The sequence below is a fragment of the Hyperolius riggenbachi genome, chromosome 2, assembly GCF_040937935.1.
Source record: "Hyperolius riggenbachi isolate aHypRig1 chromosome 2, aHypRig1.pri, whole genome shotgun sequence".
In the NCBI taxonomy this organism is placed as follows: Eukaryota; Metazoa; Chordata; class Amphibia; order Anura; family Hyperoliidae; genus Hyperolius; species Hyperolius riggenbachi.
This window is the reverse complement of record NC_090647.1, coordinates 124,247,633-124,266,117: the sequence shown is the minus strand read 5'-3', so window position 1 is coordinate 124,266,117 and position 18,485 is coordinate 124,247,633. Positions and strand designations below refer to the sequence as shown.

General features: G+C 44.3%; 1 protein-coding gene across 1 annotated transcript; it reads left to right on the top strand.

Moving 5' to 3' along the window:
• Positions 1 to 15,872: 15,872 nt before the first annotated feature.
• Positions 15,873 to 16,841, top strand: LOC137544851 (olfactory receptor 5G9-like). Its single transcript, XM_068265943.1, has one exon. It carries the CDS (start codon positions 15,873 to 15,875, stop codon positions 16,839 to 16,841), a length of 969 nt encoding a protein of 322 aa, XP_068122044.1.
• The last annotated feature ends 1,644 nt before the right edge of the window (positions 16,842 to 18,485 follow it).

The following is an 18,485-nucleotide window of genomic DNA, read 5'->3' as shown; positions in this document are numbered from 1 at the left end:
TTACTACCGTATATTTCGGCATATAAGACGACTGGGCGTATAAGATAACCCCCAACTTTTCCAGTTAAAATATACATTTCAAGATATACTCGCCCTATAAGACTACCCCTCTTGACTCTTGGACATTTGTATACTGTACTGCATGTACTGGTGCTATACTGTATAAACAGGTACAGATACTGGTGCTGTACTTTATGTGGTACCCAGTATACAACAACTAGCCAATCATGGCAAGTGATGTACCTCTCCGGAGATTGGCTGGTTGTTGTATACAAAGTCTGCTTAGATTGGTCAGCTATCCCTGTCTACACAACTATCAGAGCGGTAGCGCAAACATGCCATACTATTACCTCCTTCTCGGCCTCTCAGATCTCGCACATGCACGCCTGCAGACCTTCACTGCAGTCCTCAGGCGTGAGATCTGAGAGGCAGAGAAGGAGGTATGGTAATAGGATACAAGAGCAGGCCAGACGAGTGAAAGAGGCATGTTTTTCTGGGCACAGCGCAGCTCTCTTTATTTCCATACCCCGGGCGTCCTGGATGCCTGCAGCTTGCTCTGCCCTTCACTTACACCTTCCCAGTGACGTGCCACCTCAACTCCTCATCGGGACTGCGTTAAGTCACTTCTTTCCACGAATCCTGGTGAACGGATTTTCTTCTACCATACTTATGTACAGCACCGCTGCTGCTTTCATACGGTTGCCGCATACAGTGGGGATGCAGATGCTGACGTTTTATGAGCTCCCCCCACCATAAGTGGCAACCGCAGATTCTCCAGTCCGGCTCGTAAGTTTCAGCACCCGCCCTATAAGACTACACTCGGCATATAAGACGACCCCGACTTTTGAGAAGATTTTTCTGAGTTAGAAAGTATAGGTAAGTCTTATACGCCAGAATGTACAGTATATAAGAATGGGCCATACATTTTATATTCATGCAGACACATGGTCGGGACCTGGGGACACCTGGGGAGTTTACTATAGCCAGAGGTTTACTATATCAGAGTTTACTCCCCAGGTGTCCTGAGGTTTACTATATCGGAGTTTACTATAATGAGATTCTACGGTTTACTGTCTAATTTCTACTTATAAGGAGCCTGATGCACAAAACATCTGTAAATTTGATGCGAACAGGGAAGCAGCTCACGTTCCGTTTTTACTGGGTTAATGCATGCATTGCTAAAGTAACACGCTGTACACTACTTGCTTAAGTTAAAGGAATACTATCGATTCACATATTTTTTTTCAATTGACACAGGAATTGTTTGGGAAGTGCTGCTAAGTACTGGTGTATACATTTTAGTAGCAACTTCTTTGTTTACTGTTAGCAAAATACTTTCAAAGTTTACTGACGCCAAAACTGACGGCTGACTGAGCCATGAGGAGAGAGGAAATTCCCCTCACACTTAATCAGTTAACTCTATGTGTAGCTCTGCGTGTGACAGAGAGAACAGCTGCAGCTCCTGTGTCCTGTGCTTCTGACTGAAGTGTCTGAAGAGAGCAGAGGAAATGTAACTAATTGCCACAGCTTTTTATACAGTTTTTGCTTTCAGAGTTTGATATGTTTGATATTTGCTTTCTGTAGTCTGCAATGCAACTCTGGCTGTGCATTGAAGCAGACACCCCTTCTGCAATTGATTTGTCCCAATATAGCTAAATCCTACCCTCAAAAAATTACAGTTTTTGCCTCTGATATTTAACATGAAAAGTAGGAAAATGTTTACACAGCTACTTAGACATTATTTGCACACTGTCATTTTAGAACACTTGGGTATCGATAGTATTCCTTTAATATAAACTAACAGTGTGACATGGAGCCAGAGCATCTGGTGTTGCCCATCAGGAAATCGGAAACCGGGCAGTATAGTGTATATGAGGGGACCCGCTGAAATTGCGTAAGTGGAGAAGGGACGCCAGAACCCACACACAGTAGCAGAGAACGCTGGGCATCACGGATAGGCCTGTTAACATCTGACCTAAGCGAGTGTGCTACAAAGCGCAGGCAGCTAGATTGTTTTATGGTTTTACGCCATGATCAGTTTAATGTTTTTTACCTTTGCAAGATATGTAATTGGAATAGAATGGTTGGGATTTAGGCCAGTTTACACTGGCAATTAAATGGCAAACGGATCCATGAAAATGGATCTGATTACCGGTCGATTGGATCCGTTACCACTTCGTTGCCGTTCAGCTGCTTCCATTCCATTTCCCCACATCCCTCCAGATCACCAAAGTGGATTTTGCTGTCAAGAACAGTGTGAAGAAACATTCCGTTTTCTCTTTGCCCCCAGTGCAGTGCTTCATCTTCCTTTTTTCATTCTGCTGGGCTCAGCGGTCCGTAAAAATTGCTGCAGAATCAAATTTGCAGTCCATTCAGCGGATTATGCAGAACTGATCTTTTTCAACGGACCAATGCAAAAGGTTCTAAAGTTTAACATTGGATCTGTTCACTTCCATCCCGTTGCGAAAGGAATCTGTTCCATTCCGCTAATGGACCATTTTTTAACGCAAGTGTGAACCAGGCCTTAGCAAGAATGACAGAATTGATTTGGCCTAAAACACTTTAGACCTACCTGGCTGTGAGGTGACCTGCATATGGTGAGCATATACACCAGAGGGTGTGTGTATTGCAGGGTACACTTTATTTTACAACACGTGTGGATCACAAACACCTGGTGGTGTGGTTGTCATGTGATGCACGCACATCCCTACGCGTCACATGACGCGCCTGGACGTGCGTGCGTCACATGACAAGAGCCACCGTTGTCAAGGAGAGGAAGCCGGGCGCTGCTGAGGAGAGATGTTAATGCTGGCATGTCGGAAGCTATTGAGTTTTTTTTTCCTTTATCGGTAATGCTCCGCTCGCCACTCTACAGAGGAAGGGAGGGAGCGAAGTGAGGGGCTTTGGGTCTAGGTCTTATTTTCAGGGGATGGCTTATATTTCAAGCTTGCTTGAAATATAAGCTAGGTCTTATTTTCAGGAAATGTATTATTTTTGGGGAAAGACGGTAATAGGCAATAGATACAACAATACAGGTAATAAGCAACAAGATACACAACTCAATACAGGTAGTAACACAATGCCAGATCATACACTGGAGTGGTAGTGCTAATAATACAAGTTCACATATTCTGGGTAGCATGTACAATCAAGTATGATACACAAGGGGAGAGGGCCCTGCCAAAGGTTTACAATCTAGAGGGAGGGGTGGTATAATATCCCTAAATCAAATTAACCAAGTGGACATAATGGGACACCTTCACAATTATTTGAACCAGCTGCAGGGGCGAACGGTCACTTTAGCTGAGCAACCCAGTGCACCACCTATCACGCTACTTTTTCAGTTGCAGAATGTTGAAAAGTAATTTTAAACAGCAGATTTAAAATTATATCCTAGAAGAAAACTTAGGAGAAGGAGTGAATTAACCACCCTGGCGTTCTATTAAGATCGCCAGGGCAGCTGCATGAGGGTTTTTTTTAAATAAAAAAAAAACTATTTCATGCAGCCAACTGAAAGTTGGCTGCATGAAAGCCCACTAGATGGCGCTCCGGAGGCGTTCTTCTGATCGCCTCCGGCGGCCAAAATTAACACGGAAGGCCGCAATGAGCGGCCTTCCGTGTTTTGTTTACTTCGTCGCCATGGCGACGAGCGGAGTGACGTCATGGACGTCAGCCGACGTCCTGACGTCTGCCGCCTCCGATCCAGCCCTTAGCGCTGGCCGGAACTATTTGTTCCGGCTGCGCAGGGCTCAGGCGGCTGGGGGGACCCTCTTTCCGGCGGCGATCGGGCAGCACACGCGGCTGGCAAAGTGCCGGCTGCGTGTGCTGCTCTTTATTTGATCAAAATCGGCCCAGCAGGGCCTGAGCGGCACCCTCTGGCGGTAATGGACGAGCTGAGCTCGTCCATACCGCTAAGGTGGTTAAATAAGCGCCAGGGGTCCATAGGCAATATATTTTTTATCCTGGGTTTTCTTCTAACTAATATTTTAAAACTTGTCTGTCTTTTAAATCACCAGCAAGCAAGAAAATACTTAAAATTGTTTTGATAGTACTTTTACACCTATATCTTAGTACTCTTTCAATTGCAAAGTGCTGAAAAGTTTTTCTAAATAGAAGATGAAAACGTATCTCCTAGGAAAAAACTCAGGAGAGAAATTGCATATGGGCCAGACCAAATTTCTTGACATTTGAACTCCCTTGCCCAACCCTAAAGAACACTGAATGGTCCCGTAGCCAGAACAATAAAGAAATATGGGGGGGAAGCAAAGCTTACTAGTACAATAACTCCTTTTTAGCCATTGTAAGTGCCTACCAACTACATGTATTTTAGTGAATATAGAACCTAGCTCCAACAGTCTGAGGAAGGTAATTAAAATGTTTACTGTGCAGTTACTGAAACTAGCCATGGAGATCAAATGACCTTTTATAAATGCTTTGTGGGCATCCCACCAGGAAAAGATCGATGTCTCCTTGGAAGAACTGAAGTTAAAAAAATCTTAACAAGGTGTTGAACTTCTTGGACATTTTAAGACGATAAAAGTAAGGGAGGAAGCCTCCATTTGAATTTTCAATGAGAACTGAGATTGGGGTCAGTGAAGTGATTACCATGAAGTGATTCTTAATGCATGGAATTGGTTCCTTAGATGCCAGGATGTCATGAATGCTGGAGAAAATAAGGTGAAGGAGAAGGTAAATTCCATTTATTAGGGTGGGATTTCCTCTTGGAGTCTACCAATTCTAGTTCTCTAATGAATCTAAAAAAGGCTGGGTGGGGGGTTATTTTCAGAGGAATCCTTTTCCGGGTCCATGGTAAGATTCAGGTCAGCTCATAATATTATGTTACTGTGCTTCTGTTTCCTTATTAATTCTAAAGCATTAGAATACAAGGAACCTGTTTTACTGGAAGGACAGTATATGTTGCTGAGGGTAATTTTCTTCTCCTCAATATCGCCATTTAGGATCAGTCTGCCTTCCTTGTCTCAGTGTATTTAATTGATTATGAGTCAAAAGTCCAACATAGGTTAGCACACCTATTTGTGCTGATGTAGTTTATTCTTCAAAGCATAAGTCAACACAGATTTGACAATTGTTTCGGGGCCACGGAGGGTCCTCTTCTTCAGAGAGGTAAGGAAGGAGACCCTCCGTAGCCAGAGTTGTTTTGAGTTAAGTTGAGAGCTCATATGCTACTGGATTCATTTGTCTTCTTACTGGGAATGCCCAGCAAACTCAGACTGTATATTCTTCAAGGAACATGAAAGTCTGAGGTTTGTGGGTAAAAGCCAGACTGGGTACCCACCTTCAATTTCAGATCCCCTTTCCTGTAATGTTCTGCAAATGCTTTGAAACTTTTAAAATTTATTTTAGAATTTTGTTATTGTATGAAAAAAGAGGTCCTGTTATCCACAGAAAGAAAATTAGTTTTTAATACAGTACATAAAGATTGTGGGAAAGTCATTATATCAGCGCCGACTTAGTGGACTTTTGCTTGAGCAACAATACTGTCAGCAGATATTTAGTGTAATGTTTTGTACTGTGCACTTATAGGTTCCTTCAGTTTCCAATATAGTACAGTACAAGGGAGATATGGTAGATGAAACCCTGTACTGCAGTCTGACCAGTATATGAATAAATGTAAATATTGTAAGCAAATCAGCCAAAGGTATAAGATTAACCTAGTGGTCTTGAGAGAAAGATGAAATGCAGTTTAGATAATATTTCAGGCTCATTAAATTTGTTTGGTTCAACTGTCTGTGTATTCAGACATCTGATGGATCCATTACTGATCTTTGTTTGATCTGTGAGATTAGACTGGTCTGAAGAAAAAAAAAGTTTTAATGAATAAGATTTTTAGGTTGTTCTGTTGTCTCAGAAAATGTATGACAATGCATTTGGTTTGATGTTTGTTTTTTTAACCTGGACAGTCAACAATGTGTGAACAAGGAGAAAAACAAAGGGTACTAGTCCATCAACTGCATTTTCAGCACGAACAGCTGACGTGGCCGGACATCAGAGAGGGGAGTTCAGTGTTAGGCCCGGTTCACACTTGCGGTTCTCTGCCAAACGGACCGGATGACCTGACCGGATCCGGACCGGATCCGGATCGGAACCGTACGGTTCTGATCCGGATCCGATCCGGATCCGGTCAGTTTGCATCAGGTGTTCATCAGGATGCGATCCGGATCCGTTTGGCAAAAGATAGTAGAAAAGGAATAAAAATGTTGGGGTCTGGGAGGTCAGCAGAAGGTGGACCTGTGGAATCAGGCCCTCCGCTGTTTAGCACTCACCTCCACCTCCGACATACTGCCAACATCTCCAGCACGTTTAAAATCACTGCTGCTCCACTCCAAAATGCTTGCCCATGTGTCCCCATCCAAAATCGCCGCTTCAATACGCATAGGAAGTGGGGTAGAACATCCGGATTTTTAGCCAGTGTGTTGTGCGCTCTCCGGTTCTCATAGCTTTGTATTGGCCGGATGGTGCAGTCCGGCTCCGCCCCGGATACGGCTGCCGGAGGAGCCGGACCAAAAAATAGCGCATGTTGGAACGGATGCCGGAGTCCGGATCCGGTCCGGATCCGGTCCGGCTCCGGTCTGGCAGAACGGACGCATGTGAACGGACGCATAGGCTTTCATTGCTATGCCGTGCGTCCGTTCCGTCCGTTCTGCAAGCGGTCCGGCTCCGGCACGGCGATTCCGGACGGCCACCGCTAATGTGAACCGGGCCTTAGGCATTGAAGGGGGGAGGTTGTTATTAGGCACCGTAAGGGAAAGGAGGTTGGTGTTAGGAATTGGAAAGGAGAGGTTAGTGTTAGGCATTGGAGGGGGAGGTAAGTGTTAGGCATCACTAGGGCTTCCCCCTAGGTTAGTGTTTCTGGGGAAGGGGAGGGGGGCTCAGGGAGAGAGTGTTTGGAGTCCATTACCTGCACCTAGGGGAGACCTAGTAGACCTACCCAGGGGCATAAGTAAAAATCACTGAGCCCCCCTGCAAAACTTTGGATGAGGAGTGGACCCCCCCCCCCCCCCCGCCTTGCTTTCTGCACAGGTAAACTGAGAACCAATGTCATAATGTTATTCAGTTGGCTAGTGCACACTTGGATGTGTTTTCCCCATGCAGATAAAAACAGACAGCAGTGAAGCACTACAGGCATTTCTCTTTCAATTACTTTTGCTTCTGTGATAAAATGTGCCTGTTTTCACACATACAGACACACATGGTGTGCAGAAAATGCATACAAACAACCAAGAGATGAGTGTGCTCCCAGCCTCAGCTTCTTATTACACTCACTCTGTCCATCTCTGATGGAGCAGAACTAGCTCTTCTCCAGCATCACTACAGTACAGAGCACGTTGGGAGGGGAAGAGAGGTTGGGGGCCGGGCGCTGTACACAACACCCTGCTGCACACTGAATAGGAACTGTCTACAAATCATTGTCTGCAAAACCTTGTATGATTCCTTATCAGTGGCTGAGCAGATGCAGTCATTAGAACAAATGTGCAGAGAGCAGAAACTTTTTTCTCTCCGTGCCCTTAGTTGGCAGTCTCTCAGGACAGGGAAAATAAACATCTCCCCACATGGGCACCTGCGGCTTCTGGGCCCCCTCGCAGCTGCATTCCTTGCAGGGTCTATTGTTATGCCCCTGGACCTACCCTAGGGGAGACTATTAAATGACCTGGTAAGATATCATTAATCACCACAAACACTTCTCTCCAGAAATGATCTATGGTTGGGCATTCTCAAAATATGTAAAAAGGTTTCAGTTGTTGCACCTAGGGCAATTAGGCGTATTTGAGTGATGAATTTTGTGCATTTACTCAGGCGTTAGGTAGGTCCAATGCAGAAATGTAAACTGTATCAGACGATCTTTTGCTGAGATTGAGAATTTTACATAATCTCCCAAAGTTTCTTCCAAGTCTGCGATGCAGAGATCTGTAATCTTACCACTCCAGCGATTCCGACGTCTAGATAGGCTATGAGATACATTGTTCATTAGTTCAAAATACAAAATACAAAGAAGACCAGGCTTTCCCTAAGTTAGCGGCCATTATTGTTTTGTTTTTTTTCACCTTAAAACAGCAAATTACATATTCCTTGTGCTTATTCTCCAGGGTTGAGAGTTATTTTAGAAATTAATCACAGTAGGATTTAAAGCCCCTAGAGGAATGGATGTACAACAATATATAACAGGTACCGTCATGTGTACTCTAATAAGTGATGAGGATTTATTGTGCAGGTTTGTGTTAATGCTAATCATGGGTTTATTAACAGATTTAAAACACTAGATTCTGAACATAGTTTTCAGATTTCCTTCACACCATGGAGTTGTTAATACTGAACCAGTGTTGTAGAGTGGACTGGAACAATTTAGAAATGTATTTTCCCTTACACAGGTTACCAATCAGCAATTAAAAAAATAATATTTGTTAGAGTACTACGTTGGGTTCAGTTCTATCCCAAATCAAAGCTGCAACGATCGAGAAAATAATCTAAACAGCCAAAAGCAACAACCAAGAAGCTCATTTCACTAGTTTGAGTGAACAGAGGTAGTATATGTGTTATGGACCGCAGCAGATTTTGGCGCAGCTGGGGCCACAATAGGCTGTAACAGGAATTACAGCTTAGTGAGTAACTTCGGCACCATCAAAAGATGGAGCTCAAATTACTGTTAAAACACTGTAATTCGGCCACAAGCAATAGCTGGAAGCCAAATTACATCATTGCCCATCATCCACGGCCATCTGGAGAGAGAATAGTAATTAAAGTGTACCAGAGATAAATAAAGATAAAAGTTTTGTACATACCAGGGGCTGCAGGAGAGATACGTAAAGAGCGCACTTCTCTTGCGTCAGACTGGCCGCGACTGGCTGAAGTTACGGGACTCGGTACAGGCTCTGGAGAAGACTGAGGACGGCGGCGTGGGAGCGATCCATGCTTATGGGGCTGAGAAAGCCCCAGGTATGTATAAAACCTTTTATATTTATTTATTTCTGTTTTCCTATAACGCCGCCGGGACATGTGCAGGAGCAGAGTGAGCTGCGCATCGGCTTTATCCTGCGCCCAAGTCACCCATATTCATAAGTATGCTTATGGACAACAGCAAAATTGTTTCTTCAGATATTTGTCTAGTTTGATTATTTTTTCTTGCTGTCCATTGTGACAATGTATTATTTCTTGGTGTCTGGTTTCAATAAACATATTTTATTCTTTAGGCCTTAGTAAGGATAAAATAGGAAACGACCCCAAAATGTAGATTACAACTTTGGATTTTTACACACTAAGCCCTTTAACCACTTCAGGACCACAGTACTAAACCCCCCTAAAGACGAGGCTGTTTTTTTATTAATTGGCCCCTGCAGCTTTAAGGCCAAGCTGCAGGGCCATGCAACACAGCACACAAGTGATTCCCCCCCCCCCCTTTTCCCCCCTTGTGGGTTTGATCACTCCACAGTTGTAAAACATTTTTTTTTATAAATATTTATTTTGTTTATTTTTGAATAAAAATTGCTTTTTTTTTAAATTGTCTTCCCCTGCTCCCTCCCTGCCTTCCCCCACCAGCCAATCAGGGTTATCAGCTGTCATAGGCTTCAGCCTATGACAGCCGATCACTCCACAGCCTCAGGAGGGTGTGACACGGCTGTCCCCAGTACAGCGCTGCTGCCGATCGCAGAGCTGTACATGTAAATAGACGGCGATCACGTCGTCTAACAGTCTTCAGAGCGGCGAGAGAGACTGAGACTGAAGAGGGGGCGGAGTTCCGCCCCACGAGCAGGAGATGTGCGCGCACCCTGCGCGCAATCTCCTCCAAACTGCAGCCCCAGGACTTGATGCCAATCGGCGTTAGGCGGTCCTGGGGCTGCCGCCGTGGCCACGCCCATGGGCGTGGAGCGGTCGTAAGGTAGTTAAGTGTAACTTCAGGTTTAGAAAAAGGGTTCAATACAGTGCCTGAAAACTAATAAAACTAATTGCATGTAATTAAAGAGGAACTGTAGTGAAAATAACGTAATTTAATAACATTGCTTTTTTTTACGCTCTAGTATTTGTTTATAAATGAATCAGTCAGTGTTTGCCCATTGTAAAATTTTTCCTCTCCCTGATTTACATTCTGAAATATATCACAGGTGGCGACATCTTTTAAGCTGTAAAGTGATCTCTGCAGAATTTTTGCTTACTGAGAGTTCTGAAAGCCAGTGCAAATAATAACCGGTCTCCCAGAATGCTCTGTGAGGAGAATTCTGCATAGTTAAACAGCCTATGCTCAATATCACCGGGGGGCAGGACTACATAGCAATGTACAGCAAAGTCCCCATTATCCGGAAGTCGGGTAACCGGAAGTCTCAACTTACTGGCATGCCTAAGGGGATAATGGGGACTATTTTTTTTTTGGGGGGGGGGGGGGAAGGTTGCCAGCCACAAAATGCTCACTGAGCTTCCAGCGAAGCCCTGTAGCTCCTAGGGGGCTCCTAACGGGCCAGGTGACACGCCAAGAGCCAGACACGGAGGACGCCGGAAAGCCACCAGGCACCCACTAGGAGCTACAGGACATCGCTAGAGGCTCGTGAGTATTTTATCCTGCATGAGGGGGGAGGTGTCTGCTTTTTAAGAGGTTTTCTCAAGCAACTGGCAACCACATGTATCCGGCATCATCAGGCGATCTCCGCCGATGCCAGATATTAGAGACTTTGCTGTATAGCTATAGGAAGTGTTTCTCGTGCTGAAACCAGGACAATTACCGTAAAAGTGGGTAACCTGAATACATTTACTACATTCTTTATGTCACTATAGTGCCTCTTCTATAAAATGCTTCATAATATTTATAAATATGGGTGCACAAAAAGCAGGGGCGTTTTTAGGGTCCTTGGAGATCGGGGGCACCTGTGGGCACTAGGTGGGGAGGTTTATGCGGCAAAAAATGGGTGTGACCATGAGGTGAATGGGCGTGGCCATGGGTGGGGCCAAATGTACATGAACTTGGCAGCGGTGTAGGCTACAGATAACTGGCCTGCCCATCGAAATATTGGATGGAGCCCCCTGTCCTTTATTTAGATAATTTACAATCAGTATAGGCATAGATCAAAGATGTACAGTATACGCACATACAATTTTGATTGGTCAATCACTGACCAATTTTACCACCCCCGTGCAGTAAGTGGGCCAACAGACAATGAATTTGATGAACAGAGCTAAAATTGGCTAATCAAAATTGTATGTGTGTACCAGGCTTTACAGCTAATACTGTACATACTGAAAGTAGCAGGGATCAGCATACAATACAGCTGGTTTACAATCAGTAAAGGCACAGAGTAACACCTTATACTGTACACACTGGAGGTAGATCAGCACACAGTGCAGGCACTAGAGAACAGCGTATACTGTACATACTGTAGGCAGCAGAATTCAGCACACTGCAGCTAGCATGCCAAAAATATGAGGATCACCGCACCAAAAAATGGGTGGGCCATGGACCAGAATGTGGGTGTGGTAACGGGTAGAGACAAATTTACATGAACCTAGCAATGGTGGGACATTAAATTAGGACAGTGGTGGTGAACCTTTTGGAGGCCGAGTGCCCAAACTGCAACCCAAAAGTCACTTATCTATCGCAAAGTGGCAACAGCAATTTAAACTAAATAATGTACAAACGTTTTAACTCATACATGAACATTATGGAAAATCCAAGTTGAAAATAAATTGTAAAGATAAACAATTTCATCCATCCTACTCCTCAAAAATGTATTCAATTTTTTAGGACCTCCCTGTTTTATTTTCTGTTTTAAAAAGCTAAAAAAGTAGGTTTAATGGTATTGTCTCACATGATCCAGCTTTTCCCATAGTCTCGCAGTTAGCAATGATGTGACCCCCAACAAGACAAATTCAGCAATCATGAGGCCCCAACAAGACAAATTCAGCAATCGTGAGCCCCCCAACATGACAAATTCAGCAATCGTGAGGCCCCCGACATGACAAATTCAGCAATCGTAAGGCCCTCGACATGACAAATTCAGCAATCGTGAGGCCCCCAACATGACAAATTCAGCAATCGTGAGGCCCCTAACATGACAAATTCGGCAATCGTGAGGACCCCAACAAGACAAATTCAGCAATCATGAGGCCCCCAACCAATCATGAGGCCCCCACCAAGACAAATTCAGCAATCATGAGGCCTCCAACAAATCATGAGGCCCCCAACAAGACAAATTCAGCAATCTTGAGGCCCCCAACAAATCATAAGGCTCCCAACAAGACAAATTCAGCAGTCATGAGGCACATAAATAGACAGCATTTCACATAGGGTTAGGTAGTGAGTGACAGGGACCCCCAGGTTAGCTAGTGAGTGACAGGTGCCCCCCAGGTTAGGTAGTGAGTGACAGGCGCCCCCCAGGTTAGGTAGTGAGTGACAGGGACCCCCGTTAGATAGTGAGTGACAGGGCCCCCTGTTAGATAGTGAATGACAGGGACCCCCAGGTTAGATAGCGAGTGACAGGGAACCCCAGGTTAGATAGTGAGTGACAGGGACCCCAGTTATTGAGTGACAGGGACCCCCGTTAGATAGTGAGTGACAGGGACTCCCGTTAGATAATGAGTGACAGGGACCCCCGTTAGATAGTGACAAGGACCCCCGTTAGGTAGTGAGTGACAGGCGCCTCCAGTTAGGTAGTGAGTGACAGGGACCCCCGTTAGGTAGTGAGTGACAGGGACCCCCGTTAGATAGTGAGTGACAGGGACCCCGTTAGATAGTAAGTGACAGGGACCCTGTTAGATAGTGAGTGACAGGGATCCCCGTTAGATAGTGAGTGACAGGGACCCCCGTTAGATAGTAAGTGACAGGGATCCCCCGTTAGATAGTGTGTGACAGGGACCCCTGTTAGATAGTGAGTGACAGGAACCCCCGTTAGATAGTGAGTGACAGGGACCCCCGTTAGATAGTGAGTGACAGGCGCCCTCCCCCCGTTAGATAGTGACAGGGACCCCCATTAGATAGTGAGAGACAGGGACCCCCGCTAGATAGTGAGTGACAGGGACCCCCTTTAGATAGTGAGTGATAGGGACGCCATTTAGATAATGACAGGGACCCCCTTTAGATAGTGAGTGACAGGGACCCCCTTTAGATAGTGAGTGACAGGGACCCCCGTTAGATAGTGAGTGACAGGGACCCCTGTTAGATAGTGAGTGACAGGGACACCCTTTAGATAGTGACAGGGACCCCCTTTAGATAGTGAGTGACAGGGACCCCCTTTAGATAGTGAGTGACAGGGACCCCCGTTAGATAGTGAGTGACAGGGACCCCTGTTAGAAAGTGAGTGACAGGGACCCCCTTTAGATAGTGAGTGACAGGGACCCCTGTTAGATAGTGAGTGACAGGGACACCCGTTAGATAGTGAGTGACAGGGGCCCCCCGGTAGGTAGTTAGTGACCGGAACCCCCCTCACCTCGCAGCCAGCAGACCTCGATCAGCAGGCGACCCGACCAGATAGAGTGGGCGCCGGACCCACCACGCTGAATATGCGGAAGTGATGTCACTTCCGCATATCAGCGGTGTACGCTAGGTCCTAGCGCCCGCTCCATCTGGTCGCCGCTGATCGAGATCTGACGCTCTGGTCGCGGGGACAGCCAGGGGAGGGGGGAGCGGCGGCCAGGTGGGGACAGCGGGCAGTGCCGGGCACCCCTGGGGAAGAGATCCAGGGCACCCCAGGACAGATTGGGGGCACGTGCCCCCCAAAATAGGGCTAGCGACGCCCCTGACAAAAAGTATCGAAGCTCTCTCTGCTTCTGGTTAGCCACATTTCCCTGCTTTCACAGTATATGGATGGTCAAATAGTTCATTTTATAAAATAATTCTGAGTTGGGTTTCAGCAACCCTCACTGTGTAATAATAAGATTCAGGTGAGGGTTGCAAATGTATGCAACTTAATTAGGGAAATTCAATGAGATACAAATAATTCTGAGTTGATGCCAAAAAATTTGATATGTATATATATATATATATATATATATATATATATATATATATATATACACATTTCAGGGGATCTGTGGATAGAATTTTTCTGCTTCTGCTCTCTGGGTTGACCCTTTTTTGACACTTGGAGATTGAACCGAGTAAATTGATTTAAAATAAACAGATGATGTACCTGCAAATGAATAATACATACTTACCTCACCGTCAGTTCCTCTCAAAAGCTCAACATTTTCTTCTAGCAATTCCTTCCAGTTCTGACTAGATTTAGTAGGAACTGAAAGCCATTGCCCCTTTCCACTGTATCAGTTGCTTTCACTTATAACTGAAAGGACAACTGATGTGTAAGGTAATGTTCATGTTTACCTGTGGCTCAAGTAGGTGGTATTACTGGATATCAGAGTGTTGACCTGGAAGCTGTTACCTGACGTGCCCAAAAGGTAGATCCCTCTCTAATCAAAATCTGATCAGAGAGGGATCTATTCCTGCCACACACTCAATATAGATTGTTTAATAGATTTCAGATTGAAATCTATTAAACATCTATCAAAGTGCCACAGGGCAGAGCTGGCTGATACTTCACCCCAGCTAATAGTGTTCTCCCTGGGCCCCTGAAGAGCACTTGCACCACAACGCACTTACTTGTCCAGCCAGTGCTTCCTACTGCATTCTTCTGTCTTCATCCCCAAACACTGGTGCCTGTTCTTCGTGATCTAACGGTATGTATATACTTATATAACATGCTGGATCATGGAGAACAGGCCCCAGTATTCGAGGATGATGGCAGAAGGACACAGACTGGAGGGAGTGTTCTGGTCAGACAGGAGAGTGGTGACTGCATTCCACTGCTGCCAGTACTCTGCAGGGGCCTTGTAGTAGTTACTATTAGCTGGGGAGAGACCTGGGAAGCCTGTCACTGGCTACGGGGCCCTATGCAATTTCCTACTACCATGCCCCCAATAAAGTGAGATCTTCTATTTGGCGCGATTTATAATTTTGATTGATTTTGGTTGGGAAATAATTTAAATTACAGGCAGCCATGTTAGAGCATCAATCTCTGGCTGATTCAATCATAGTGGTTGAATCTGATGGAGAAAATCGATTTGTGTATAGGCACCTTTAATACCAGACAACAGATAGAGGACAGTTTGCTGTAGTGAAGATTGAAAAAGTGCACCCAATATAGCGTATGTAGTTGTAGCCAGATTGCCAGCCATAAAATCAAATTCCATTTATCCACTGCTCTGTGTTTATTATGTAGTCTGCATGCAGTCTGCATTGCAAGCACTCTAATATAATCATAAATGTGTCTGCTCTAATGAATCTTATCTCAGTCAGCCTGGCTCTATTCTGGTACATTGACGAGGAGAGGGAAGCTTGTTATCTCCCATCCCACATTCTTGATCCTCATTGATTGGCTGCGGGCAGTTCAGTATGACAGGAGGCTGATAAGGGATATACACCTCACCCTTCTGCAGAAGGTGCTGATATGTGATCTATGCTCTGTTCACATGTGTTTACAAAGCAAGCTAGATATGAAACTGCAGTTTCTAGGAGACAAAAAGAGTAAGGGAGGAAATTACATCAGGATTGGCTTCAGTCAGGGGCAGCAAAGATGGAAAATGTAGTTTTCTCTTTATTTACTATATAAATTTCACTGAAATGAAAATGTGGACCGTACAAAAAATTGGTTATTGTAAGTAGAACAAGTATTTATTTATATGTGTGTTTTTTTTCCTGGGATAGTATTGCTGCTTTAGAAGGAATATGATTGCTGCTTTAAATGTAACCAGTGCTAGTTAGGTGGAAAGGAACAATTCAGAAGTAATTGAATGTGGGTGATTCAGAACAAGCATCTGGAGGATTAACTCAAATATTGATTAATTTTATAGAATGAAAGCAAAGAAAGCACATTACAGGCATGTGGAATAGAACACAACCCTCTTACTTTGTCCTCTTAGGACTAACGGAGGATGCTACTATTCAGATGTTCCTTTTTGCCTTATTTCTACTGTTCTACATAATCACTCTGGTGGCCAACATTGGCATCATGACAGCCATCAGGGCAAACCCACAGCTTCATACACCGATGTACTTCTTCATCAACAACCTTTCATTCTTAGATCTTTGTTATTCCACTATAATAACACCTAAAACATTGGACAGCTTCTTATCTGCTACAAAGAAAATCACTTTCGTTGAGTGTGTCATCCAGATGTATTTATTTGGTGCTTCCGTTAGTCTGGAGTGTTTATTGCTGGGGATAATGGCTTACGATCGTTATGTCGCCATTTGTAATCCACTCTTGTACACGGCTCTGATGAATATGACTTTCTGCAGGCAACTTGTAGGATTTGCCTACCTCGGAGGTTATCTCAATGCAACCATTCATACTTCTTGTACTTTTCAATTGCCGTTCTGCAAAAGTAACATAATAGACCATTTCTATTGTGATGTCCCTCCTCTTCTGAAGCTCTCCTGTGTCGATACGACTATAAATGAACTTATAGTTTTCATTTTTGGGGGTTTTGCCGAATTTAGTTCACTCACAACCATAACAGTATCCTATAGTTACATTATTTCGACTGTAATGAAAATACACTCCCGGCCGGGTAGGAAGAAAGCATTCTCAACCTGCACTGCTCATCTAATGACTGTTAGCTTATTCTACAGTACCATTGTCTTCATGTACATGCGGCCATCCTCTACCTACTTACTGAGCCAGGACAGGGTGGCTTCTGTATTTTATACTGTGATCATTCCAATGCTAAATCCACTGATTTATAGTTTAAGAAATAAGGAGGTAGCTAGATCATTTGTAAAAATTAGGGAAAAGCATATGCCAAAGCTGTTTGTATGCATAAAACAACTTAAAGGGAACCTGAACTGAGTAAAAATATTTAAAATAAACACATGACGTAGCTGCAAATGAATATTACATACTAACCTCACCGCCAGTTCCTCTCAGAAGATCACCATTTTCTTCTTACAGTGATCCTATCCAGTTCTGACAATATTTTGCTGTCAGTTATACATCAGCCACTGTCAGTTACAACTGAATGTGCAAGGTAATGTCCATGTTTCCCTATGGCTCATGTGGGCGCTATTGCAGTTTAACAGTGTGCTGACCAGGAAGCTGTTATTTGGTAATGACCATTGTCAAAATGGAGGACGGATAATTCCATTGATCACAGTGAAAAAACAGAATGTAGGAAAGGAGAAAGAGATTGATGAGTAGATTACATGGGAGGTAAGTATGACATGTGTATTTTTATTTTGACTTTTAATTTTCAGTTCAGGTTCGCTTTAAAGTGAACCTTATGTAAAAATAAATAGATGAAAAACAATTGTATTTATCCTCTTACTCCTAAAAATGACTTTTCTTTAGATATTACATGGTTTTATTTTATATTTAAACATTTACAAAGTAGATTGAATTTTTTTGGGCAGCCTTCTGCTTAGTGGCAGCCTATTAAGTGTCCCTAAATTTAAAAAAACACATGAACTATTGAACTTTTTCTATCTCCTTCGGCTCTCAGACGTTGTATTCTGCCAGGAAAACTTTTATCGCTGTAATTTGCTTATCAGTGAGGGTTACTATATTTCCAACAAGGTACCGACAAGACAGAAGCTGTCACTTCCATGCCTAGAAATTAACTCTTTCAGGCAGCAAAATAAAACAAGTAAAACTGCTTGGTTATGAATGTTTTGCACTGTATATACACGTTTATCTCATCATGTCACATGTCGCATCGGTTACACTTTAAAAATAATATGGATGTCAAAATTAAAACCTTTGTTAAAGATAGCATGCTTTAAAAGTTCAAGTCTGATACCTCCAACACTGTAAACATGCAGCGAGTGACTGTAGATAATGTGATCCCTTACAACGCAGAGATGTGAACAGGTACATAGACTTGTAAGAGAAGTGAGTTAACATGCACAGTTATTCTACAACAGAACTGATGCACTGTGAACTAGCTCTTACAGCTGTTTGCATACCACTCTGCCTGAAGCCCTCCTCACCAGGTTTTGATAAAGAACAGCCTTTCCAGATAAATGATTGATTGGTGAGCAATATACTGATCAAACATTGTTTGAAAAGGCCCTAATATTTAACCTCCCCAGCGTTCTATTGAGATCGCCAGGGAGGCTGCGGGAGGGTTTTTTTTCAATTAAAAAAAAAACTATTTCATGCAGCCAACTGAAAGTTGGCTGCATGAAAGCCCACTAGAGGGCGCTCCGGAGGCGTTCTTCCGATCGCCTCCGGCGCCCAGAACAAACAAGGAAGGCCGCAATGAGCAGCCTTCCTTGTTTGGCTTTCCTCGTCGCCATGGCGACGAGCGGAGTGACGTCATGGACGTCAGCCGACGTCCTGACGTCAGCCGCCTCCGATCCAGCCCTTAGCGCTGGCCGGAACTGATTGGTCCGGCTGCGCAGGGCTCGGGCGGCTGGGGGGACCCTCTTTCGCCGCTGCTCGCGGCGGATCGCCGCAGTGCGGCGGCGATCAGGCAGCACACGCGGCTGGCAAAGT

Bases quoted from the DNA above. Each gene is read 5' to 3' on its own strand.
- LOC137544851 (XM_068265943.1), top strand. From the start codon at position 15,873: ATGTGGAATAGAACACAACCCTCTTACTTTGTCCTCTTAGGACTAACG.